Here is a 19,438-nt window from a genome sequence, read left to right on the forward strand (position 1 = left end):
AAAATATATAGGTATATACCAACATGTTATCATTACCATTATTTACCCAGATTCATGTTTTCTTCAATCTTATGCACAAAGGAGAGAAAAGTTTCCCTTCTAGAATTCCATAATAGAACTGGTTTTGTTGGTAAAACACAAAGGCCATCAAAAATGTTCAGAAATTATAAAAATTCCTATCAAAAATGACTTCGGAAACACTTTTGTGTAACTGGAACTTAGTATTATTTTCCCAAGTTCAGAGTCCAGTCAGATTTGGTCATTTATAATCATGCAATTCTTCTGCCTTTTTATTTTCAGATTACTGACCTAACGGCTGTATTGTTACTTTATTCACCATTTTTAAGGTTTTACTATATAATATTTTATGTATGCAAAATGAAATCTATGTAACCTGTTTGACACATAAAGCATAATATCATGAACCTGCTAGCGTCTTTAAATCTAGATTAGTAATGTTTTTACATCTGTTTATGTGTTGGTATGCATATAATCTACATATTGAAATCTACCTTGGCTTATTTCCTGTCTCCTGCTCTTGCTTCCTTGTAACCAGCAACCATTAATCTGAATTTTGTTTTTATCGTTTCCTTTTTAACAGCAGTTTTATTACTTATATATGCATCCTAAAAATGCTTGACTTCATTGATTCTCCAAATTTTTAAGCACCTAGTAGATTTTTCTCTAGCATTTTTCTAGTGCTGGAAATAAATAAACAAATCAAAAAATATATTTGTCCTCCTAGAGACCTTGTTCTATGACCTTTTTCTTTATCTTGAGCTTTATTTTTTAAAAGAGATGATTAAATATAATCTGGTACTATTTGATTTTTTCACCCAATATTGTGTTTCTAGCACTCACCCACAGTAGCTATTGGTCATCTGCTTCTACAGCTGAGTAATATTCCTTTGCTAACTACACTGAAAGCAAATTTCTGCTTTCTTGTCAAAGCACATTTGTTTCCCCTGCGCCCTCACCAACAGTTTGCTGGCAGAAAAAAAAAATCCTCCTACGAATTTCCCCTGTGTGTCTCCTGGTCCACAAGTACAAGTTTTCCTAAGATTTCTCCCAGGAGTGGAATTGCTGGGTCATGGGCTGTGTGTGTTCAGCTTTATAAAATGATGTTAAAGTGTTCTTCTCGGTGCCTATCCCACTGACATTCCCACCAGAGCATTTCCTGTGATACAGATTTTCACCAACACTGAATACATTTTACCAATCTTATAGTTCTAAAAATTCCTACCATGATCTTCATTTGAGTTTCCTGGTGAATTATGAAGATGAGCTTATTTTACTCTTTTGTTTGCTCTTCCTGTTTCCTCCTCTATGAGATGAGGGGCAGGTACTTTGCCTATCTTGTTAATGCTTTCTTAACAGTTCCTTATAGTGTCATAGTAACAGATCTTTGGGGAGGTGTGTAAGTAGAGAATAAGCCGGAAAATTAACCTCTGGGGTTGTCCAGTCCGTCACATTCCCAGCAGTGGAAGTCCTTTTATAAATCCCATGTTCTCTTGGTCTTTCTTCTGCACAGGGTTTTATCAGCTCATATAAAGAGCAAGTATTGAAAGTTTACTATTTACCTGGCATACCTGAGGTCTTTCAAAGGAGCTTCCAGATACAGATCGCCCACCTGGACCCAGAAAATATTACTCTGAGAGGAGAGGGAATCTTTCCCCGGATCTGCCTGGATCTCCCCAGGAACCTCAAAGGTACCACTGCCCTTAGTCTTTTCTCACGAGGTCTAACAATACATTTTGGCTTTGCTTCATTGAAGATTTATTTATCTACCTAGCAATGCCCTCTACTTCCCTTCTGTGTTACTTCTCAATTGCTAGAAAAGAAGTAGGGAGCAAGAGCTGAATTTGACTGATTGTGATGAGATAAGCAGTAGCTTATGGTAATATCAAACTAAGATCCCCGGTCAATATTGACATCACTGAATTATGTATAGAGGGAGCAGAAAATTTCACCTCCAAAGGCCTTTGGGTCCAGTGCATGTTCCTCTCAATCACAATTCTCCCCAAGTCCCCTTCCTTAATATTGCACTCATAGTTGTCTTTTTGATTGACAAGGTGAGGGCTGACATACTGCCAGGGGTAGAATTCTCAAAATCCAACTGCACAGAAAGGTCCCTTATTTTGGAATCACATACTCTGAAAGTCAAATGAGACATTATTAGTCACCTGCCACATGCCTCAGCAAGGCCTTTCTAGTCATGTACGGCCTCCAGTGCCACCCTTCTATACCAGGCTGATATTTCTGCCTTGGTAGATCCTCAAACTCAGCCCTAGACCCTCTTGCTTTTGCTTCCTGACATGCGGCACAGGACCAAGAGTCAAGAAAATCCTTGCATCTCTCCATGCTTCCTTCTTGGAGTTTCTCAGAATCTGCTTTCCCTAAAAACCTTTGGCTAAGCCCTCATTCCCCAGCCTTCTTCCTGTCCCATTCCTGCAAGTCACTAACTTATCTGCTGGTGATTATATTTGTGAAATCCTACATGTTTGCTCTCTGAAGACCTGAATATAAATGTCAATAAAACTAAGACCACGTTGTACTCGAATATCTAGAGTTACAGCCAGGGAAGGGTGACTCCCACTGGCTCCAGGGCCTTCCTTAGATACCAAAATCCACTGATGCTCAAGTTCCTTATATAAAATGGCATCATGTTTGCGTGTATCCTAGGTACATCTTCCTATGTCCTTTAAATCATCTGTAGGTTTCTTATAATATCTAGATAAAGTTTTTTGGGTTTTTTTTTTAGGGAGTGGCTACTGGCTCAAACTCTGGACGTTACCCTTGCTAGCCAGGCTGTAAGGCTGAGCTTTATCCCCCAGCCTTTCTTATAATTACTAAAACAATGCAAGAACCATAGTCGTGCTACCACTATAGTGTACTTTGTGGCACTGGATTGTTAGAGATATCAAGAAAAAAAGCTGTACGTGTCCACTACAGACACAATTTTTCTAAATATTTTTGAATCATGGTTAAGTGTGCAGACACCAAGCTACAGATAACAAAGAACCAACTATAACTGTCAGAAGGAAATCCTTGGCCACAGACTTTGTAAACCAGATTCCCAGCTGGTCTGACCAGGGCAGTAGACAAAGCTTGACCAGTAACGACTTTAAAATAATTTAATCTTGAATATCATTAGCTTGTCTTATTGCTACAGTCTGCCACAGACTCAGCTTTTCCTTTTGTTTTACGGTAGGCATTGTAATCACTTTGCCTAACTTGCCCCCAAAACATCTGAATTTGCTCTGGCTTAATGTAAATTTGAGTATCTGAAATCTCTCCGCCGATTCCCTTCCTGGCTTATTTAGATTTAGTTAAAGCGATGAAGCCCAAATATATTATTTGTTAACTGAAACTTAAGAAACATGGAAACTGACTTAAAGAGTACCAGGTGCCCCAGTTTGACCAACACTGGGCTGGGGGATCCCAGGATGTAGAGGATTCAGTGCTGGAGCCGCAACAGTCCCCACCAGCCCCATTCTTCAAGTCTTTGAAAGTCGGCTGGTTCACTCAAGTTCAATCTCATGAGACTCGGTGAGGTCTCAGATATAAATATCCTCTCTCTCTAAGCAGAAGCGGGAAACACGGCAGGTAAAGCATGGGAAAGTCCACTTCCGTCCTCACTTTACCCTGAGCTGAGAGGCTGTGTTTGGGGCATAGTTTTCCAACCCTGATTCCCTTCTTCCAACCACAGGCAATGAAAAATATAAAGCCTTCTTGGATCTGGCCAGAAAAAATATAGATAAAGAGAACAACAAAAATGAAACCCAAGAGCAGTCTGAGATGGTAATTGAGGAAGTGCCTGAGGATGAATCTTCCGAGGTAAGTCTAGCTTCCTTCTGCACGAATGTGCGGGGAAGGAGGGGGTGTGCCAAGGTCCGGGGGCAAGAAGGACATGAAGAGGAAGAGAAAGATGTAACGAAGACAAAGAAGGGGGATGTGAGGGAGGCCAGATGAGCCTAAAAGCTGAGAAGCCCCGGAGAACCTATTAAGGGTTTTAGAGTTTTTTCCTGAGAGAATTTTTCAACCAGAAAAGATGGCAAAATCACATTTGCACCTATAAAAGATCCCTCTAGCTGCTTTATGGAGCTTTGAGGGGACAGGGTTTGAGGAAATGAGTTTTTTAGAAAGCTGATGGAATAACTCTAGGAAAGAGACGGAGTACTTAAAATAATGGTATTGACGATGGGGGTGGGTACAATTGGATGTACTCAAGAGTTGGACTGATCAGGAATAGGGATTGAATGGATATGGTGTGAGGCAGGGGTGACCTCGAGATCTCACTCAGATGATGAGGGGAAGAGATAAGAAACTTAAAAGAAGCACAATTTTGTGGGTGGAGGAGAAGGCAAATGAGTTCAAATGGTCTATCATTGAACATGGAATTTCCGTGCATCAGCCACTAGGAAGTTAGAGACATTCCGAGGAGATTTGGGGAGAGAGATCGGTTGGATAAAGTAATTGAGACTCATTGGTGGTCACTGTCATCACAGGACATGGTGAGATTTCCTAGGTTGTATATGGAGTGAGCACTGAGGAGAGTAAGTAGGATTAGAATGGGACAAGCGTAGGCTTAGAAGGGAGCGCTCTTAAAATAGACAAGTGAGATTGCATCCAGTGGAGCCCCCCAGTACATCAACCCTTGAGTGGGGATGAAGGGCAGCCAAAGAGGTTCAGGAAAACTTGGTATCACATGGTGCCACGAAGTGGGAGCCATGCCAAAATGTGGCGAACACGGGTCAGCTTGTAAACAAAGGCGATGGGGCAGAGCAAGAAAGCAAGTCCCAAAATGTGCTCCATCACCATCCCCTGGAGTTCTTTTCCAATAGTCAGTTCCTAATCTGGAAGGCTTCTCACTCCTTGTGCTCTGCTTTTAAAATGCAAATGTGTGGGACTATTATCCAAGGGAGAATGATATACGTAGCTTAAGAGTCCTTGGACTGGTCAAAAGGAGGTTCTAAAATGAGGAATGTATTAGTCAGCTTTTCCATCACTGAAACACAGTACCTGACGCCTGCGAGTTAAAGAAGGAGAGGTTTATTCTGGCTGTCCTTGAGAAGCACCAGATTCCCAGGATGCTTCCCATTGGATCCTTAAAATAGCTATCTCTGACAGTGACCCCAGCCTGGATTTAGGTTTCTGGGAATTTGATGGCACCTGCAGAACTGAGCTGTCCTCCTGCATGAGGCTCAAGTCTACCACTCCTGACTCAGGAGCCAAGCACCACCCCCAAGGCGCTGGACACAGCTCTGGCCTTCACTTCCTGTTTTCCCATCATGCACCATGTCACATGTTAACCTTCCCTGTGGGATCCCTGATTAAGGCTTAGTCCTTCTCAAAGAATATTTTTCAAACTTTTTCGCTATGGAACCCAAACACCACCTTAAAATCACTTTCAGATATCTTTTCCTAAATTCATCTATAAAATATTTTTATTAGATACCAAATGAAATACTCTTTAAATACCTTGAAGTTTTTTTAACTTTTTATTTTTAAATAATTATAGATTCAGGAATCTATAGAGGAAATCGCAATAGAGGAAATTGCAAATGAATGTTTTTCCAGTGGTAATATCTAATATGTTATCAAAACCAGGAAATTGACTTTGGAATAAGACATAAAGCTTACTTAGACTTCACCAGTTACATTCACATGTGTGTATAGTTCTGAGCAATTATATCACTTGTGTAGATGTATTCAGCCACCACCACAGTTAAAATATAGAACCATTCCATCCCACACAGACTTCATATACTTTCTAGAGAAATAGAATTAAAACCAAAATCTCCTTCCAACTTAAGAAAATCTCCCTCCCCCCAAAAAAAGGACAATATCTAATCCTCAAGCAAGGGGACTGGACAATGTCATTTTCCCCAAATCGTTTATCCTAAACTCACGTGATAATTACGATGATCCTCTTGTGTTAGCTAACTTTATCCTGAGGAAAAACAAACTTCTTTTATCCAGCCCTCATGAAAGTTAGGTGCCTGTTCTCCCACAAAAACTGGGAAACAGAGACTCCATCTTCCTCAGTGACCACACTTCCAGGAGCTGACTCCCATGTACTCATGAAAGTCACTGAGAAAGACATTTCAGGGCCTTCAAAGAGATAAAAATAAATTACATTTTCTAAAAATTACTTTTCTAAGGGAAATGCCCTAAAAAAAACAAGAAGTAATGCCCTAATTTTCAACAAGAGTGATGCATCATTGTTTGTGTTTGCGCTATATCTGTATAGCTGTATCCCCACAGCCTTTACCCCTGGAAACCACTAATCTGTTCTTCATCACTATACTTTTATTGTTTCAAAATGTCATATAAATGGAAGCGCATAGTAGGTAACCTTTTGAGATGGGCTTTTTTTTAACTCAGCATAACACTCTTGAGATTGATCCAACTTGTTCATACATGATGCTGAATAGTGAGTATGCCACAGTCCCCGCCCTCATGGACTTATTGATACACTAAATATACTATACATGCATTTAGCTTCTGACACTTTTGGAGGACCCAATCCATTGTAAATATCTAAGTTTATTGTTTGTTTGTTTGTTTGTTTGTTTACTCCCCACAAGAACCAATTTTGATCACTGAGTAGTCATATTTTCCCATTGGGAATTCATGTTCTAGAACAATGTGCTGAATTGCTTTTCTGTCTTTCTCCAGTTATGTGCTTACCTCCAGATGGAAGTAGACCAACTTATAGTCCAAGCCTATGCTCTAGAACAACAGAAAACAAATAACCCCGATCCCACAGAGAACACCTGCTTCAGCTACTGGAGTCGTCGCAAACTAACCAAGTGAGCGCCCTTCTGTGTCATGTGTGTTTCAGAGTGTGGCAGAGTGTCCCCTGAAATAATGATTGATCATCTAGGAATAAAGTCCACAGACTCACATTATCTGCCATCATCTAGCACTGAGCCAAGCAGACAGGTCTCTGTCTATTAAAGTCAGAAGACTCCCATTGTATCTAATGATCAGGCCCTGATTCAGGTCCATGAGGGTCCACACTGTGTTCTGAATTAATGGCTAAGACAGACCCGTGGACTTCTGAAGAAAGTCTGTTGTTTCTGATGTCTGTCCTAGTGGCCTTTGGCTGTGCTGCAGTCTAGAGAACAAAATTGTACACAGGTGATGGGAAAGAATCTCACTCTCTCACTTTGGGAAAGGTAGCCTTCCAGGCTTGAAAGTGATTAGTAAGGAGATACTGCTCACGGTTTCAGAGTCCATCTGCCAGAGTACATCCTGGACTTCGGCTACATTATCCCTGGAGAGGTGCCCACTCACATCATCAAGATTACCAACACCAGTCAGTTTCCAGTGTCCTTCCATGCAGAAAGGCATGTCCTTCATGACACAGGTAACCAGGGTGGGAAACTCTTTCCTGTTGTAATTTGCCATTTCCAACAAGAAAGCCACCTGTCTGTTCCAACCCTGCAAAGCAGGGATCAGCTAAAGAACTTGTCTAGCTGTTCAGTGACGCATTGACTGGTCATCCTGCCCCGGAGGAGGGAGCTATGCAGAGCAGCTCCTGTTTGCTGCTGCCTTCCTCACAGGGAAATGTTTTTTGCCTTGATCCAGGCTTCAGTATTGAGCTAGATCGTGTAAAGAATCTGCCTTACTGTGAAACAGAAACATTTGAAGTGAGATTTGATCCACAAGGAGCTAATCTTCCTGTGGGAAATAAAGAAGTCTTACTGCCCATCAAGGTGAGATGCACCACCAGGCCCACTTGGCCTTCCGGGTCTGCAGCCCTGCTAACCAATCACACCTGTAATGGTCCCTTTATTATGTTAGAGCCATGATTCTTCTTCAACCCTGTGCCACATAATAACAGCGGTGTTATGCCCACTCCAGGTGGTTGGAGGCCCAACGGTTCACCTCTGTCTCCGAGCTAAGGTGATCGTCCCTACTATGACACTGTCTTGTGGAACAGTGGAATTTGCTACAATTCAGTGTGGACAGTGCATGGTGGAAACGATTCAGCTTTCCAATCATCTCCAAGTCCCTTGTGAATGGTTTGTCCACACTCCAAAGCCTGTTAAAAAGGTAAACAAGGTGTTACCTATCTGTCCCCTTTTCAGCCATTCCTCTGATCACTTGTCTTCTGCTCAAAGAATTTCTGGGGTGACCATTGCATAGGCCTTTAGCCCTATGCAAGACTCTTCCAAGACTCTGCCAGGCCATGCTGTTGGGTAAAATGTCACAGTCACCTTTATACCCCTAGTACATACACCATCCCTGACACCTGAGAGATACTCAAGAAATGTAGCCCTGTGAGTGTAGAATGGAATGTGTCCATTCTCCAGCGATGATAATCTAATTGTCTAAAATTTATAAACCAGTCGCAGATACACATACCAAAGTACCTAAGACGGAAACTCTGTGCTGAAATAAAGCCAAAGTCTCAGATCTTTGAGATCCAGCCCATGTCTGGAATCTTGGATCCTGCTGAGATGGTCAATGTGCAAGTGAAATTCATGCCAAAAGAAGAGGTAAGCTTGAAAGCAATGTGGCTTTGTGAAAATTCTCTGAATCTCTTTAAGCTTTACTCGGCCCATGCTAGCATGAGTCTCAAGAGAACCTTTGTGTGTGCGGTGATGGTGTTTCCAGTGCTTCTGCTTCATGCAAGTGCTAAGCGCCCTGGCGGGCAGGTCAGCAGATCTCACTAACACATCACGTTTTATCAGCACCTGTGGGTGAGTGGCCTTCTGATCTGCACTTACAGGCTGTGTGTTTGAACAAATTACTTAGGCTCCCTAAGCTTCAGTTTGCTCATAGATAAAAAAGTAATAATATCACACATCAAAAACCCCTTATTGCAATTATGAAATCAAATAAGCTTCCTTAAGTGGGCAGAGGGGGGATTTCATAAATTTTAAATCAAAACTTACTTGGCAAAAAATTCTTATCTGAGCTGACAGAAGACCATTTCGCCTTTACTTATCCTGCTTAGTTTTCAGAGTTGAACACTGCAGCTGCAGAAATACTAATGCATTTGATTACAAAAGGCCTTCCCGAGACTCAGCAGGGGGCATCAGGTAACATACAGCATATGCATGGTGTTTGCCTTTTTAAAAAATCTGAATTTGACCCCTGTGGTTTCAGATAAATTGTTGTTGACCTGTAGCAGCTACCTCTGGATCATTTTAAAGATTAACAGCATTAAATAAAATACACAGCATGCTGCTCTGTGTGTAGCAAGTATCTCAATAACTATTAATCCTTACCATCAAGAGTCACGCTGTTAAGCACATCCTGGGGGACCGTATTCCTGAGCCTCATAAACATTTCTTTTATAAACACTGTGAGCACAAAACCACCACTGACCAGCAACACAGCAAAAACAATAAAATCCTAGAGACAGGATCTCAGGAAGTTAAACTGTAAAGAAGTTTATTCAAAGCCTAACATTTGAGAGACCTTTTCCTCTATTCTGTTCTTTTGAAAGAAAAATACGTGGGTCACACATGTAATCCCAGCACTTGGGAGATGGAGATGAGAGGATCACTGTGAGTTTGAGGCCAGCCTGGGCTACAACATGAGTTCAAGGCCAACCTGAACTTCATAATGAAACCCTGTCTCAAAAAGATAAATAAATGAATGAAAAATTCATGTGAATTTTATAGAACACCTATGGCGAATGTCTGTTTTCCTGGTAATACTTTGAGGGAATGCTTCAGAATCTTCAGTGAGAAAAAAAGGAAACATGAATGACTTATCTCATTCTACAAGAAAACCCCTGTTCCCATCATTATCAAAATTCCCCAACACTTTTACAAGAAAATCTAATATATTTGCCATTCCTAAAGAGTCTTGAACTGTAAAAGGGTATAGTCAAGAGTTTGGATTTTCTTCCCATTACTAAATGAGGGAAATATCAGCAAATGTAGCCCCCCAAAATTTATTTGTTCTGATTGTTCCACAAATCTTGAATTGGAATTGGTCAAAGTTAATAAAATGTTTCCACCACTCGGGGGAACTTACTGGCTGTATGGAAGGAATGGGTTGGCCCTGAAACCAATACAGCCCACATCTGTGTATTTATCAGCATCAGCAGCACAGAAATATCACCAGTCATTACACAAGCAACTCCTAGACATCAGGACATCCATACGGAATACTCTGGGTTGGAAAACAAGGAGATTGTTACAAATAGCAGACAAAATATAAGACCTTTGAGTCCTAAAGTGCTGAGCCCATAACTACATTGCCTTAACCAATAATTCATTCTTTTTTTTATTTTTAAAGCGAATAAAATCTAGCAAAATAAAACAGAATAAAGTCAATCAAAATAAAGCAGTGAAAGTGGTATAAAACTTCAAAACAGGATAATAGGAAATCAACAATGGTTACTGTAATATATCTTGTTATCTTCACAATAGTTGTCCATTCCATCAGACATAGAAAAATCAAATAAAACAAACAGAATAAAACCAATCAAAACAGAACATTAAATAAAACAAAACAATAAATTGGAACAAAATGAAACATTGAGAACCATGTTGGATTTCAAAAGCAAGACAGAAGGAAATGCCCCATATTTGCTACACTGCATACTGTTATCCTCCCAATAGATGCTCAGACTACCAGCTTTAGACCTGCAAAGTCCATCCAACAATACAGTCATTTAGTTGTTTGTGTACCTCAGTTGCTATCAACTCAGCCTGTCCTCTGAACCAGCTGATTGCTTATGGAGGTGGGGTTAGGGGTCTTGATTCTCAGCCTGCACCCCAGGTGGCTCACTGGCTCCTCTCTTCCTGAGCCCCATGGTTTGTGCAGCTTAGAGGAAGAGCAAATTGGCTTCTTCTTGTCCTCCTCTCAGATCCAGCATGGCTTCTGCTGGCTCATGGGAGGGGAGAACTAATTCAGTCTCCTGTTATCTCCAGAAATAGGTATTTTTCTGTATGTGTAGGCACATCCATACACAGATCCATCGGATATTTTCCCCTCAGCTAAGACAGCTTGGAAGCTCTTCAAATTGGGAAGTCACTGAAACCTCCAACTCAAGCCAAACTATATCAGAATGACCTGATCATTTAGTTTAAAATGCAGAAACCCAGCCTTTCTTTGCCCCTGAAGGAGCCAGATTTTCTAGGGATGAGGCCTATGACTTGCTATTTAGCAGGATTCCAAGTGAAATCAGATTAGGAACCACCAAGTGGAAAGTAGACTTCTGTACCATTTTGAGAAACTCTGTGAAAGTTATATAGCACTATCTATTAGCATCTGACTATATCAGAGGGACTAAATGCCCTAGCTCTGCATTCTGCCAGATTTGGGGAAGAAATATAAAAGTGCTTATTGCAGAATCACCTCTCCCAGTGAACAAGTGAACTAAGATACTTACAGAGACTCCTGCAAGTCACTGTTGCTCCCAGGAGGTGTTACTTCAGCTCTTCTGTGCTGGTGGGCAACGCGGGCCATGAGATGAGAGGTACAGAAGGTAACAGGAGTCTAAGCACACAAGAAGTCCAAGCGACCTGAGGACCACACTCAGAAGGCCTGCTACAAGTGATGAAGCTCTTGGTAGGGTGCTAGATACCCAGCATCTAAATATCCAGGGATAGCAATTGCTCACATGCTGTTTTGTAAGAAAAGCTTTTATTCTCCCTTAACTAAATGGGATAAGCTTTTGCCTCTTACTGATGTTCAGTTTCACATGGCATATAACAAGAACAAGTATAAACATTGTTTTGTTTTCATTTTTTCTAGAAATTCTACAGCCAAACCCTGACATTCCAGATTTCCCAGAGCCCTCAAAAGCTCACACTGCAGGTACATGGGCAAGGTCTGGAGCCACGCCTGGAATTTAATCCTTCGGTTCTGGAACTGGGACCATTGCTTCCTCTTGCCACTGGAGATGAGGCCGAGGTGATAGTGAAGAATCCCTGCAACTTTCCAATTGAGTTTTACTCCTTAGAATTTGATCAGCAATATCTCTTAGAGGAGAAGGTGAGCGGAAGTCAGAGCCAAACTCCCTTTCCCTACGCAAGCTGGGCCCTACCATGTACTTGTGTTCTTTTGTCTGCATGGGATCAATTCCTATTGGCCTTTTCCTCTTGATCCTTTCTTTATCTTTCTTATTGATCACTTCTTCTTAGCCTTCTTGCTCTATTTCTCTTGCCCAGAGCGGAATTCTTTGCCTTTTTGTAGTTGCAATAGATATGTTTAAAAACAAATTGAAAAAATAAATGCATGTTCATGGTTAAAATTCAGAAAGTAAAGAACTTGGGCCTATATCGTGTTTGCAGTGACTTCCTTACAGACAGGCTGCAATTGGCAAGTTTTTAAAAGTATATTCTAACCATCTCTGTCCTTAATGGGTATATTTAGATCGTTTACATTTAATGTGAGCATTGATATGTTAGGGCTTAAGTCTGCCATTTTATTGTTTTGTTGTTTGTTCTCTGTTTACTTTTCTAGCCTTCCTCTTAGTTGCTTCAACATTATTTGGAATTTCATTTTTATTTACTTAGAATATTTTTGAGTGTCTACCTTTATATAGCTTCCTTAGTTATTGTTGTATACATTACATTACACATATGTGTAGCATAACCAATGTCTAAATTTATGCTGGAAACCTTTCCTCCCTTTATTTCCTTTTAGCATCTTCATTTTTAGTAGAACTGTCTTGATATTTCCTTATATTAGAATTACAATTTATTTCACCTGGAAAACATAAATTTCTTTCTTTCTACTATTCCAAAATTTTTTCTTTTATTATTTCCTTTCTGGTTCTAGAGCCACATTTAGCTGGTCTTTTAAGGTAGATCTATTAGTGAAAATATCTTATTTTTTCCTCATTTAAGAAGGTGTTGGTTGAAGAGTTTTATTTTTGGCTGAATCTAGAATTCTGGGTCAGTTCTAACTCTTGATAAATACACCACTTTTTCTGGCCTCCATGGCCGGATTGGATGGAGTAACTCAGTGTCATTTGAATTGTCTTTTATTTTGTCTATAAAGTTTCATTTCTCTGTCACTACCTTCAAGACTTTTTCTTTGTCTTAGTTTATAAAACATTCACCTTCTTGTATTATAGCATATATTTCTTACAATTTATTGAGTTTGGGACTTGCTCAGTTTCTTAAATCTACAGAATTTTCTTTCTTTTTTCCATGTTAAAAACATTTGGCCATTATTTATTTGAGGGTTGTTTTAGCTCCAAATTCTTTCTATTCTTCTTCCAAGACTCCTATGGTACCTTACAGTTAGAATTTTTGTCATGGTCTCGCAGTAGAAGATCTATATGTATACAGGGCCTTTAGTTCACACTTTTACCACTTGAATATCTTACATGTGTGTTCCACTGGCTTCTCTTTCCCACTTGTGAAATGCCCAGACAGACAAGAAACAAAATAAAGATCTTGATCCCCATATGTTCAGGGTCCAATCGTACTTTTTAGACCTCTCCAAAGACCCAGTGGTGCCCAGAAAGTATTTCTACAAATCTCACCCTCAGGTAGGAGCAGGGATTTCCCAAGAATAAAAAGTAGAAAGGAAACTCACACTGAGATGAGTAGCAGTTTCTGTTTTCCCCTTGACCAGATTTTGCGACAGCTGAAAGGCTATGACTCCGTCAATACCCTGCTGCTGCCACCTCGCAACCCAGGGGAGAAGCTGCCCCCAGAATTGTATGAGTACTTTAGAGAGCTGAAGAAGTCTAAAGAAGAGCAGATGAAGGCAAAATACCTGGAGAATCTGGGACAGGATAATGGTGAGAACCCGTGGCGCCAGCCACTGCCCTGCCCTCTGTGAGTGTCCTCTGCTGTGGGAACTCCCGTTTGCTGGTAGGACTAGGTACCAAGTGCTGCACGCATTTTATGTCTAATCCTTCCATAGTGGGTCCCATCACCCTCATGGTATGGATGCAGAGACTGGGCCACATTCCACTGTCTCTAGAGTCCAATGGACATTGGGATTTAAAAACAACTAACATAGACAGAAGAAGACTTGCTAGACATGGTTTTGAGGGCTCTGCACCCACATATGAGAAATGAGCACAAAAAGGACAGGACCACAATTTGAAGTGGCAAAAACAAAATTCCAGCACAAGCCTCCCTGACTCAAGGGCCCTAACTGATAGCAACCACTATACTGTATGGCCTCGAAGGGTGTGCCTAGGTCATGCAAAGTAATGCATCCTGCAAGGCAGAAATTGTTACCTAACAGAGAGAAGTGGAAGCTCACATGACAAAAAAAGCCATCCCCTCCATGGTTCCCCAGGCCAGCTGCAAAGCTGGTCTGCACGCTCGTAATCGTGTCCCTCATGGACCAGCACACTCGTATCATCCCATCATCTGCCCAGGGCCTCTCTTGTGTACTTAGCAGAAGGGCCTCTTTCAGGACTGTGCAGGTGATGTTGCTGTGCTCCTCCTTCCTGCTTCTCTGTCCCTCCACCTGGAAATGTCCCTGGTCTGGCTTGCTCTCTTCCATGCAACAGTCATCACTCACGTAATTATTTTCTCCACGCCTGTCCCTTGCCGCTAAGCAAGAATCCTTCTTAAAGGCAGTAGTCACATATTCCTCCTTCTAAACCCAGTGTGGGAAACAGCAGCCCACACCTGACAGTGCCCAACCAGCGGTGCCATGTGAGAGAAAGAACCATGGAACCCTCTCCTCCTACCCCTGGCTGACTCTCAGCCTCTCAAGGAAAGACACATGGCAGAGAGTGTTAGTTTGGCAGGAAAGAAGGCTGCCTCCCCACTAGTCTCCTCGTCATGCTTGTTGGGCATGGTGTTGGTTTGCTAGGCCTACCACAACAAATACCACAGACCAGGTAGTTAGACCAAGAGAGATGTATTTTCTCATAACTCGAGAGGCTAGAAGTCCAAAATCAAGGATCGGTAGGGGCGATTTCTTCTCAGAGCCTCGTCCTGTAGACGGTCCTTTCCTCCTCTGTCTTTACATCACTCTGCTTGTGAGAAAGCTACAACCTCTCAGGCTCAAATCCAAATTCTAATCAAAGAGATGCCTCCCACAGGTTGAGGGGAGGCGGTCACCATGTCCTGCCCCAGCCCAGTGCCTCTCCCTCCCCCCAGAGGCTATAGAAGAAAGGACGATGAGGAGGGTGCTGGGCTGCCCCTGGCAGTGCTTAACAACAGTGTGGGAAACGTGATGAGAAGATTGGGGGAGCGGGCTGCACACTGATAGGAACCCTGCCGTCCCAGATACGGCTCTGAGAGGTTCTGAAAATTTAAAAACTAAAAATCTGAGCCACGTAGCTCTCTTGTCTTGGTATAGAACTCATGGGCAATTCCTGTCTGTCTCTTTGTCTGTCTCAATCTCTGTTTATAGAACTGAACTTTATCATCTAGGGCCATTCTGAGTTTTCTAAATTTCGGAGCCAATATATAATTTTGTTGTACAAACAAATGTCAAAACTGTAGAAACTTGCCGAACAGCCGACTGCCTACAGTTCTTATTTGGTGGGGTCAGACAATTTAGAGTGAGGGCAGCCAGGACAGCGATTTCCTTCTTTGTCTGTCTTTCCTTCCCAACCCTCTCCTCCCTTTTTCCCTCCCCACCTCTTCCCTGTGTATTCCCATCCTTCGCCATCTGACAGAATCGGAAGAGCTGAACACGTCGGGAGGCTCCACTAGCACAAAGAGGACCTCAATCAGCCAAGGGATGTCTGTCACATCCTACTTTGAAGAGCGGCACAACCTTCTGACAGAGTCCAGAGCCTACACAGATGAAGATGAGGATGAAGACAGCTTGGAAAAATTAATATTTCAAAGTAAGTGAGCGTTTTAATGTTTGGGAATCAGTTCTTTCTAAGTAGAAATGTACCTGGTCCCCATTTCCCCATAAAATATCCCCTCTGGATCCCCCAGTTCTGCGCCCTCTGAAGAAGCCCTGCTCCACCCTCTCCTGCTGCACCTTCAGCGTGGGTGTCTGCAGGGCAGCTTTGCACATGGGTGGATTCTTTTTGCCACAGCAGTTTGCATTTTAACTAGACTAAGCATTCATTTGGAGGCCTGAATCATTCATGTTAAAATTCCAACAGACTGAGAAGGATTCTGGGAGGGTAGAGAGTCTTCTTCCCAGGTCCCCTTTAATGGGACCATTAAGGAGCCCACCACTCCACCTCCCAATCTTGTGGGCCCATTTCCTCATGTTTATTTTCCCCAAGAGATGCAGGATGGCAAAGCCATATTTAGAAAATTAGAATCAGCAAAACTGGTTTCATGGGGGCTATTTGTTGGTTATTTTAAACTGTGCAAAAAACATAATCCAATTTGTCACTCACCTCAAGCAGAAGGGCTCACGGCCAAGACTAATAAGGTCTGAAGAGTTTATTTCGATCAGCATTCTTAGCTCGCATCCAATTAACCAGGTGAATAGATTAAAGCAGGACAATGCAGTGGTGAAACAATAAAGACAGAAGTTGCTGGCTTGGTCCCTCATGTCCAACCCAACCTAACTCTATAATCCTACCTCTAAGTGGCTCTGGCCTCCCAGGCAGCCTTTCCCCAAGCCACACATCCTGGCCTGGGCCCCTCCACTTCCCCATCTGAGCTCTCCCAAGCCACACCCAGACATCCTATGGAGACAGAGTGCACTACTGGCTTTGGAAGGAACCACCCGGAAACCATGTAAATGCTTATCAGTAGGGGACTAGTTACCCTAAAAATCTGCACAGTGGTTTTCTTTGGCAGTTATTTGAATAGAGGGCCAGATCTGTCTTTAACTCAATGGAAAGATGTCCAATATGTACTATGTTAAAAAGCAAACTGTAGAATACAGTTTAGAGTATGAACCTCATTTTGTTATCATCTAGTTGCCTAGACTCAAAGAAAAAAAATTCTTTTTTAAAGGCTGGGAATATAACTTAGTATGAAGGTCCTGGGTTCAATCTCTAGGGCCAGAATGGGAAAAAGAAAAAAACCTTTTATTTTCAAAAACAAGGAACAGGATAGGCTTGGCCAGCCTCTGCTACTTAGATCATTAATTCATTAAAACATTAATACATTCTATACTATAGAATTAATACTTACAATATTTATCTGGCCTTTTCCTTTAATGTTAGAAATTCAGCTAACTATGAACGGTTCTCTTCTTTATAAAAATGCCCTTTTTATTTTCAGCAAAAGAGAGTCCTAAAATTAGAATTCAGAGTATTTTTACCTTTAAACATTAATGAATATGGACAAATTATTAGCCAAAAAAGACATTATCACACGGTAGAGGTGGAGGCTGCTAAAATTTTTGCCATTCTAAAACACCAGTGTTTAAAAAAAGGTTTCATTCCCATTTCTCTCCATACCCATGTAAATGCTGGGTACAGTCACAAATGCACAAATATGTTCACACCCATATTTTTAAGTTGCTGCTGAAAAGGTTCAGAGGAGCCCCAGCCACTCTACAGAGGAAGTTGCAGAAGTTGAAAACAACCCAGTAAGCAAAGCAATCGCTCGCCACCTGGGCATTGACATCTCTGCAGAAGGCCGCATGGCCAAGACCCGGAAAGGCATCGCCATTATCATCCATGGGACACCCTTGTCAGGTACGTGACACTTCTGAGCAGAGGTCAAGACCAAGAATGCCACATATCTCTTCCATAAACTCCCTGGCCTCCAGGGTGGCAGTATGAGTCATGTGGTCAGAATGGTCACTTTTATTTGAGGGACAGCAGAGCAGAGTGACAAGGTGCCTGTACATCTGAGCCAAACAGATCCTACCTCTGCCATTTATAGCTGTGCACCTCTGTAAGTTACTAAAGTGTTCTGTGCTCAGTGTGTTGGTCTATAATGTGTCATTAACAGTATTATCTCTTTACAGGGTAGCTGTAAGAAGTGAGTGGCCACATTTGTAGAAAATGTTTATCCCGGCACTTGACATATACTAAATAGTCAAAGAATTGATGATTATTAGCGTCTATGACTTTAGCTATATCTAGGCTTTGTGTCCTTGTTGAAAGATACTCTAATCACACACTAAAAAGTCCCAGAAACATCTTGCCAGTCATAAACCAGTCAAAGGGCAAGCCATTTTTTAACAAAGAACCTTTTATTGCTCCCAAATTTACATGTGCCAACTTTACCATAAACCCAAAGGAGCACGGTCACCCACACTGGACTTCAACTTGAGCAGTGATTTCCGCTTTAGATAGCTCTTTCTCATTCATTTCTTCCTCTGTTTAAATTTCCCAGCCATGCAGAGAAGGGAGTTGCTTGCCTCTACCAATAAGTTGTTAAAACTCAGAGAAATGGCAGAATGTGTGCCCCCAGGGAACCCTATTAGTAAATGACAGAGCAGGGGACCTTGGAAAGATCCCTGGAAACTCTCTCAGCTTCAGTTTCCTTGAAAAAAAAAAAAAAGCAAACAGTCTGTTTCCAGCCCAATTATTGTCGCTCAGACAACACTTACAAAACATCTTCTATGTTCTCATCACTGAGAAGCTCTGAGAGTCTGCAAAAGTAACAACATCGTACCTCTTCTTTGAAGAGCCTTTTCTTGACAGCTCATAAGCCAGAGCCTAAATGTTCTAAGGCCAGATTTAGGAGCAACAGGTGCAACTAAAACAAAGCAATTAAGGTTGTAATCAAACATGTTGAGGATCCACACTGTCCAAAGAAGCTTATGATCATTGGAGAAATGAATGAAGGGCTGGAGAAGTGGTCTGTGGACCAATAGAAATTTAAGACAGTTAGAGAGTTAATCCTGAAAATGCACCAGCCTGAGGGAGCTACTAGCTCTGCTTAGGGAAGGGGCCAACTTGCATTTCACCCAGGGACAACAAGTATCATAAAACTGAAAGTCAGCTATGGCAGTAACAGTCCTGGCATCTTCATGGAGCCTTGTAGTTTTCAAAGAATCAAGTAATAATTAATAGTCCCAAGTTGTTCATTGTGGGGGATTTTTCCCTGTTTGGGATTATAAAGACGTTAGACTGTAATTTTTTAAGAGAAAGACTCTCATTTATAATTTATATACTGAAGGGTTATCCCCAAACTGTCAAATTGCTAGCCTCAGAGATGTGGGGTTAAGAAAAACAAAAGACATTTCATGGTGAATTAATATATCTCTGAATTATCTGAGCATCTATTCTTTTAATAATTTAAAACATTTAAATATTAAAGAAAAATCTAAGACATTAGACTATTTCAAAAGAAAGGGAAGAATATATGCAAATCCTTTGACAATGTTCCTTTATAAAGTTTCGTAGGAAGACAATTAACAATATGGACAGATTATCTGCATGAATGTTCACTGCAGCACTGTTTATAATAATAAAAACTTGAAAGCAATTGAAGCATCCAATATGGGTAACTGGTTAATAAGCCGTAATACACTCATGTAGTGAATTAATTGCCGTTGAAAACAAGATGCTTGTGCTCACTGATAGCAGCATGCTTCACAATAGCCAAAAGGCAGAAAAAAATCCAATAATCCATTGATGGATGAACAGATAAACTGC

General features: G+C 41.4%; 1 protein-coding gene across 1 annotated transcript in view; it reads left to right on the top strand.

Moving 5' to 3' along the window:
• Nucleotides 1–19,438, top strand: part of Hydin (HYDIN axonemal central pair apparatus protein) — a 411,964-nt gene that overhangs the window by 278,330 nt on the left and 114,196 nt on the right. Inside the window, exons 29-39 of the mRNA XM_023565963.2 lie at nucleotides 1,532–1,709; nucleotides 3,710–3,837; nucleotides 6,682–6,815; nucleotides 7,239–7,375; nucleotides 7,597–7,724; nucleotides 7,873–8,064; nucleotides 8,361–8,510; nucleotides 11,731–11,970; nucleotides 13,564–13,732; nucleotides 15,581–15,754; nucleotides 17,345–17,524. Of these exons, the coding sequence (XP_023421731.2) occupies nucleotides 1,532–1,709; nucleotides 3,710–3,837; nucleotides 6,682–6,815; nucleotides 7,239–7,375; nucleotides 7,597–7,724; nucleotides 7,873–8,064; nucleotides 8,361–8,510; nucleotides 11,731–11,970; nucleotides 13,564–13,732; nucleotides 15,581–15,754; nucleotides 17,345–17,524 (1,810 nt within the window). The remainder of the gene's footprint in view (nucleotides 1–1,531; nucleotides 1,710–3,709; nucleotides 3,838–6,681; nucleotides 6,816–7,238; nucleotides 7,376–7,596; nucleotides 7,725–7,872; nucleotides 8,065–8,360; nucleotides 8,511–11,730; nucleotides 11,971–13,563; nucleotides 13,733–15,580; nucleotides 15,755–17,344; nucleotides 17,525–19,438) is intronic.

Source organism: Cavia porcellus, unplaced genomic scaffold (genome assembly GCF_034190915.1).
Source record: "Cavia porcellus strain 051 isolate PalLab524CR breed Dunkin Hartley unplaced genomic scaffold, mCavPor4.1 scaffold_4, whole genome shotgun sequence".
In the NCBI taxonomy this organism is placed as follows: domain Eukaryota; kingdom Metazoa; phylum Chordata; class Mammalia; order Rodentia; family Caviidae; genus Cavia; species Cavia porcellus.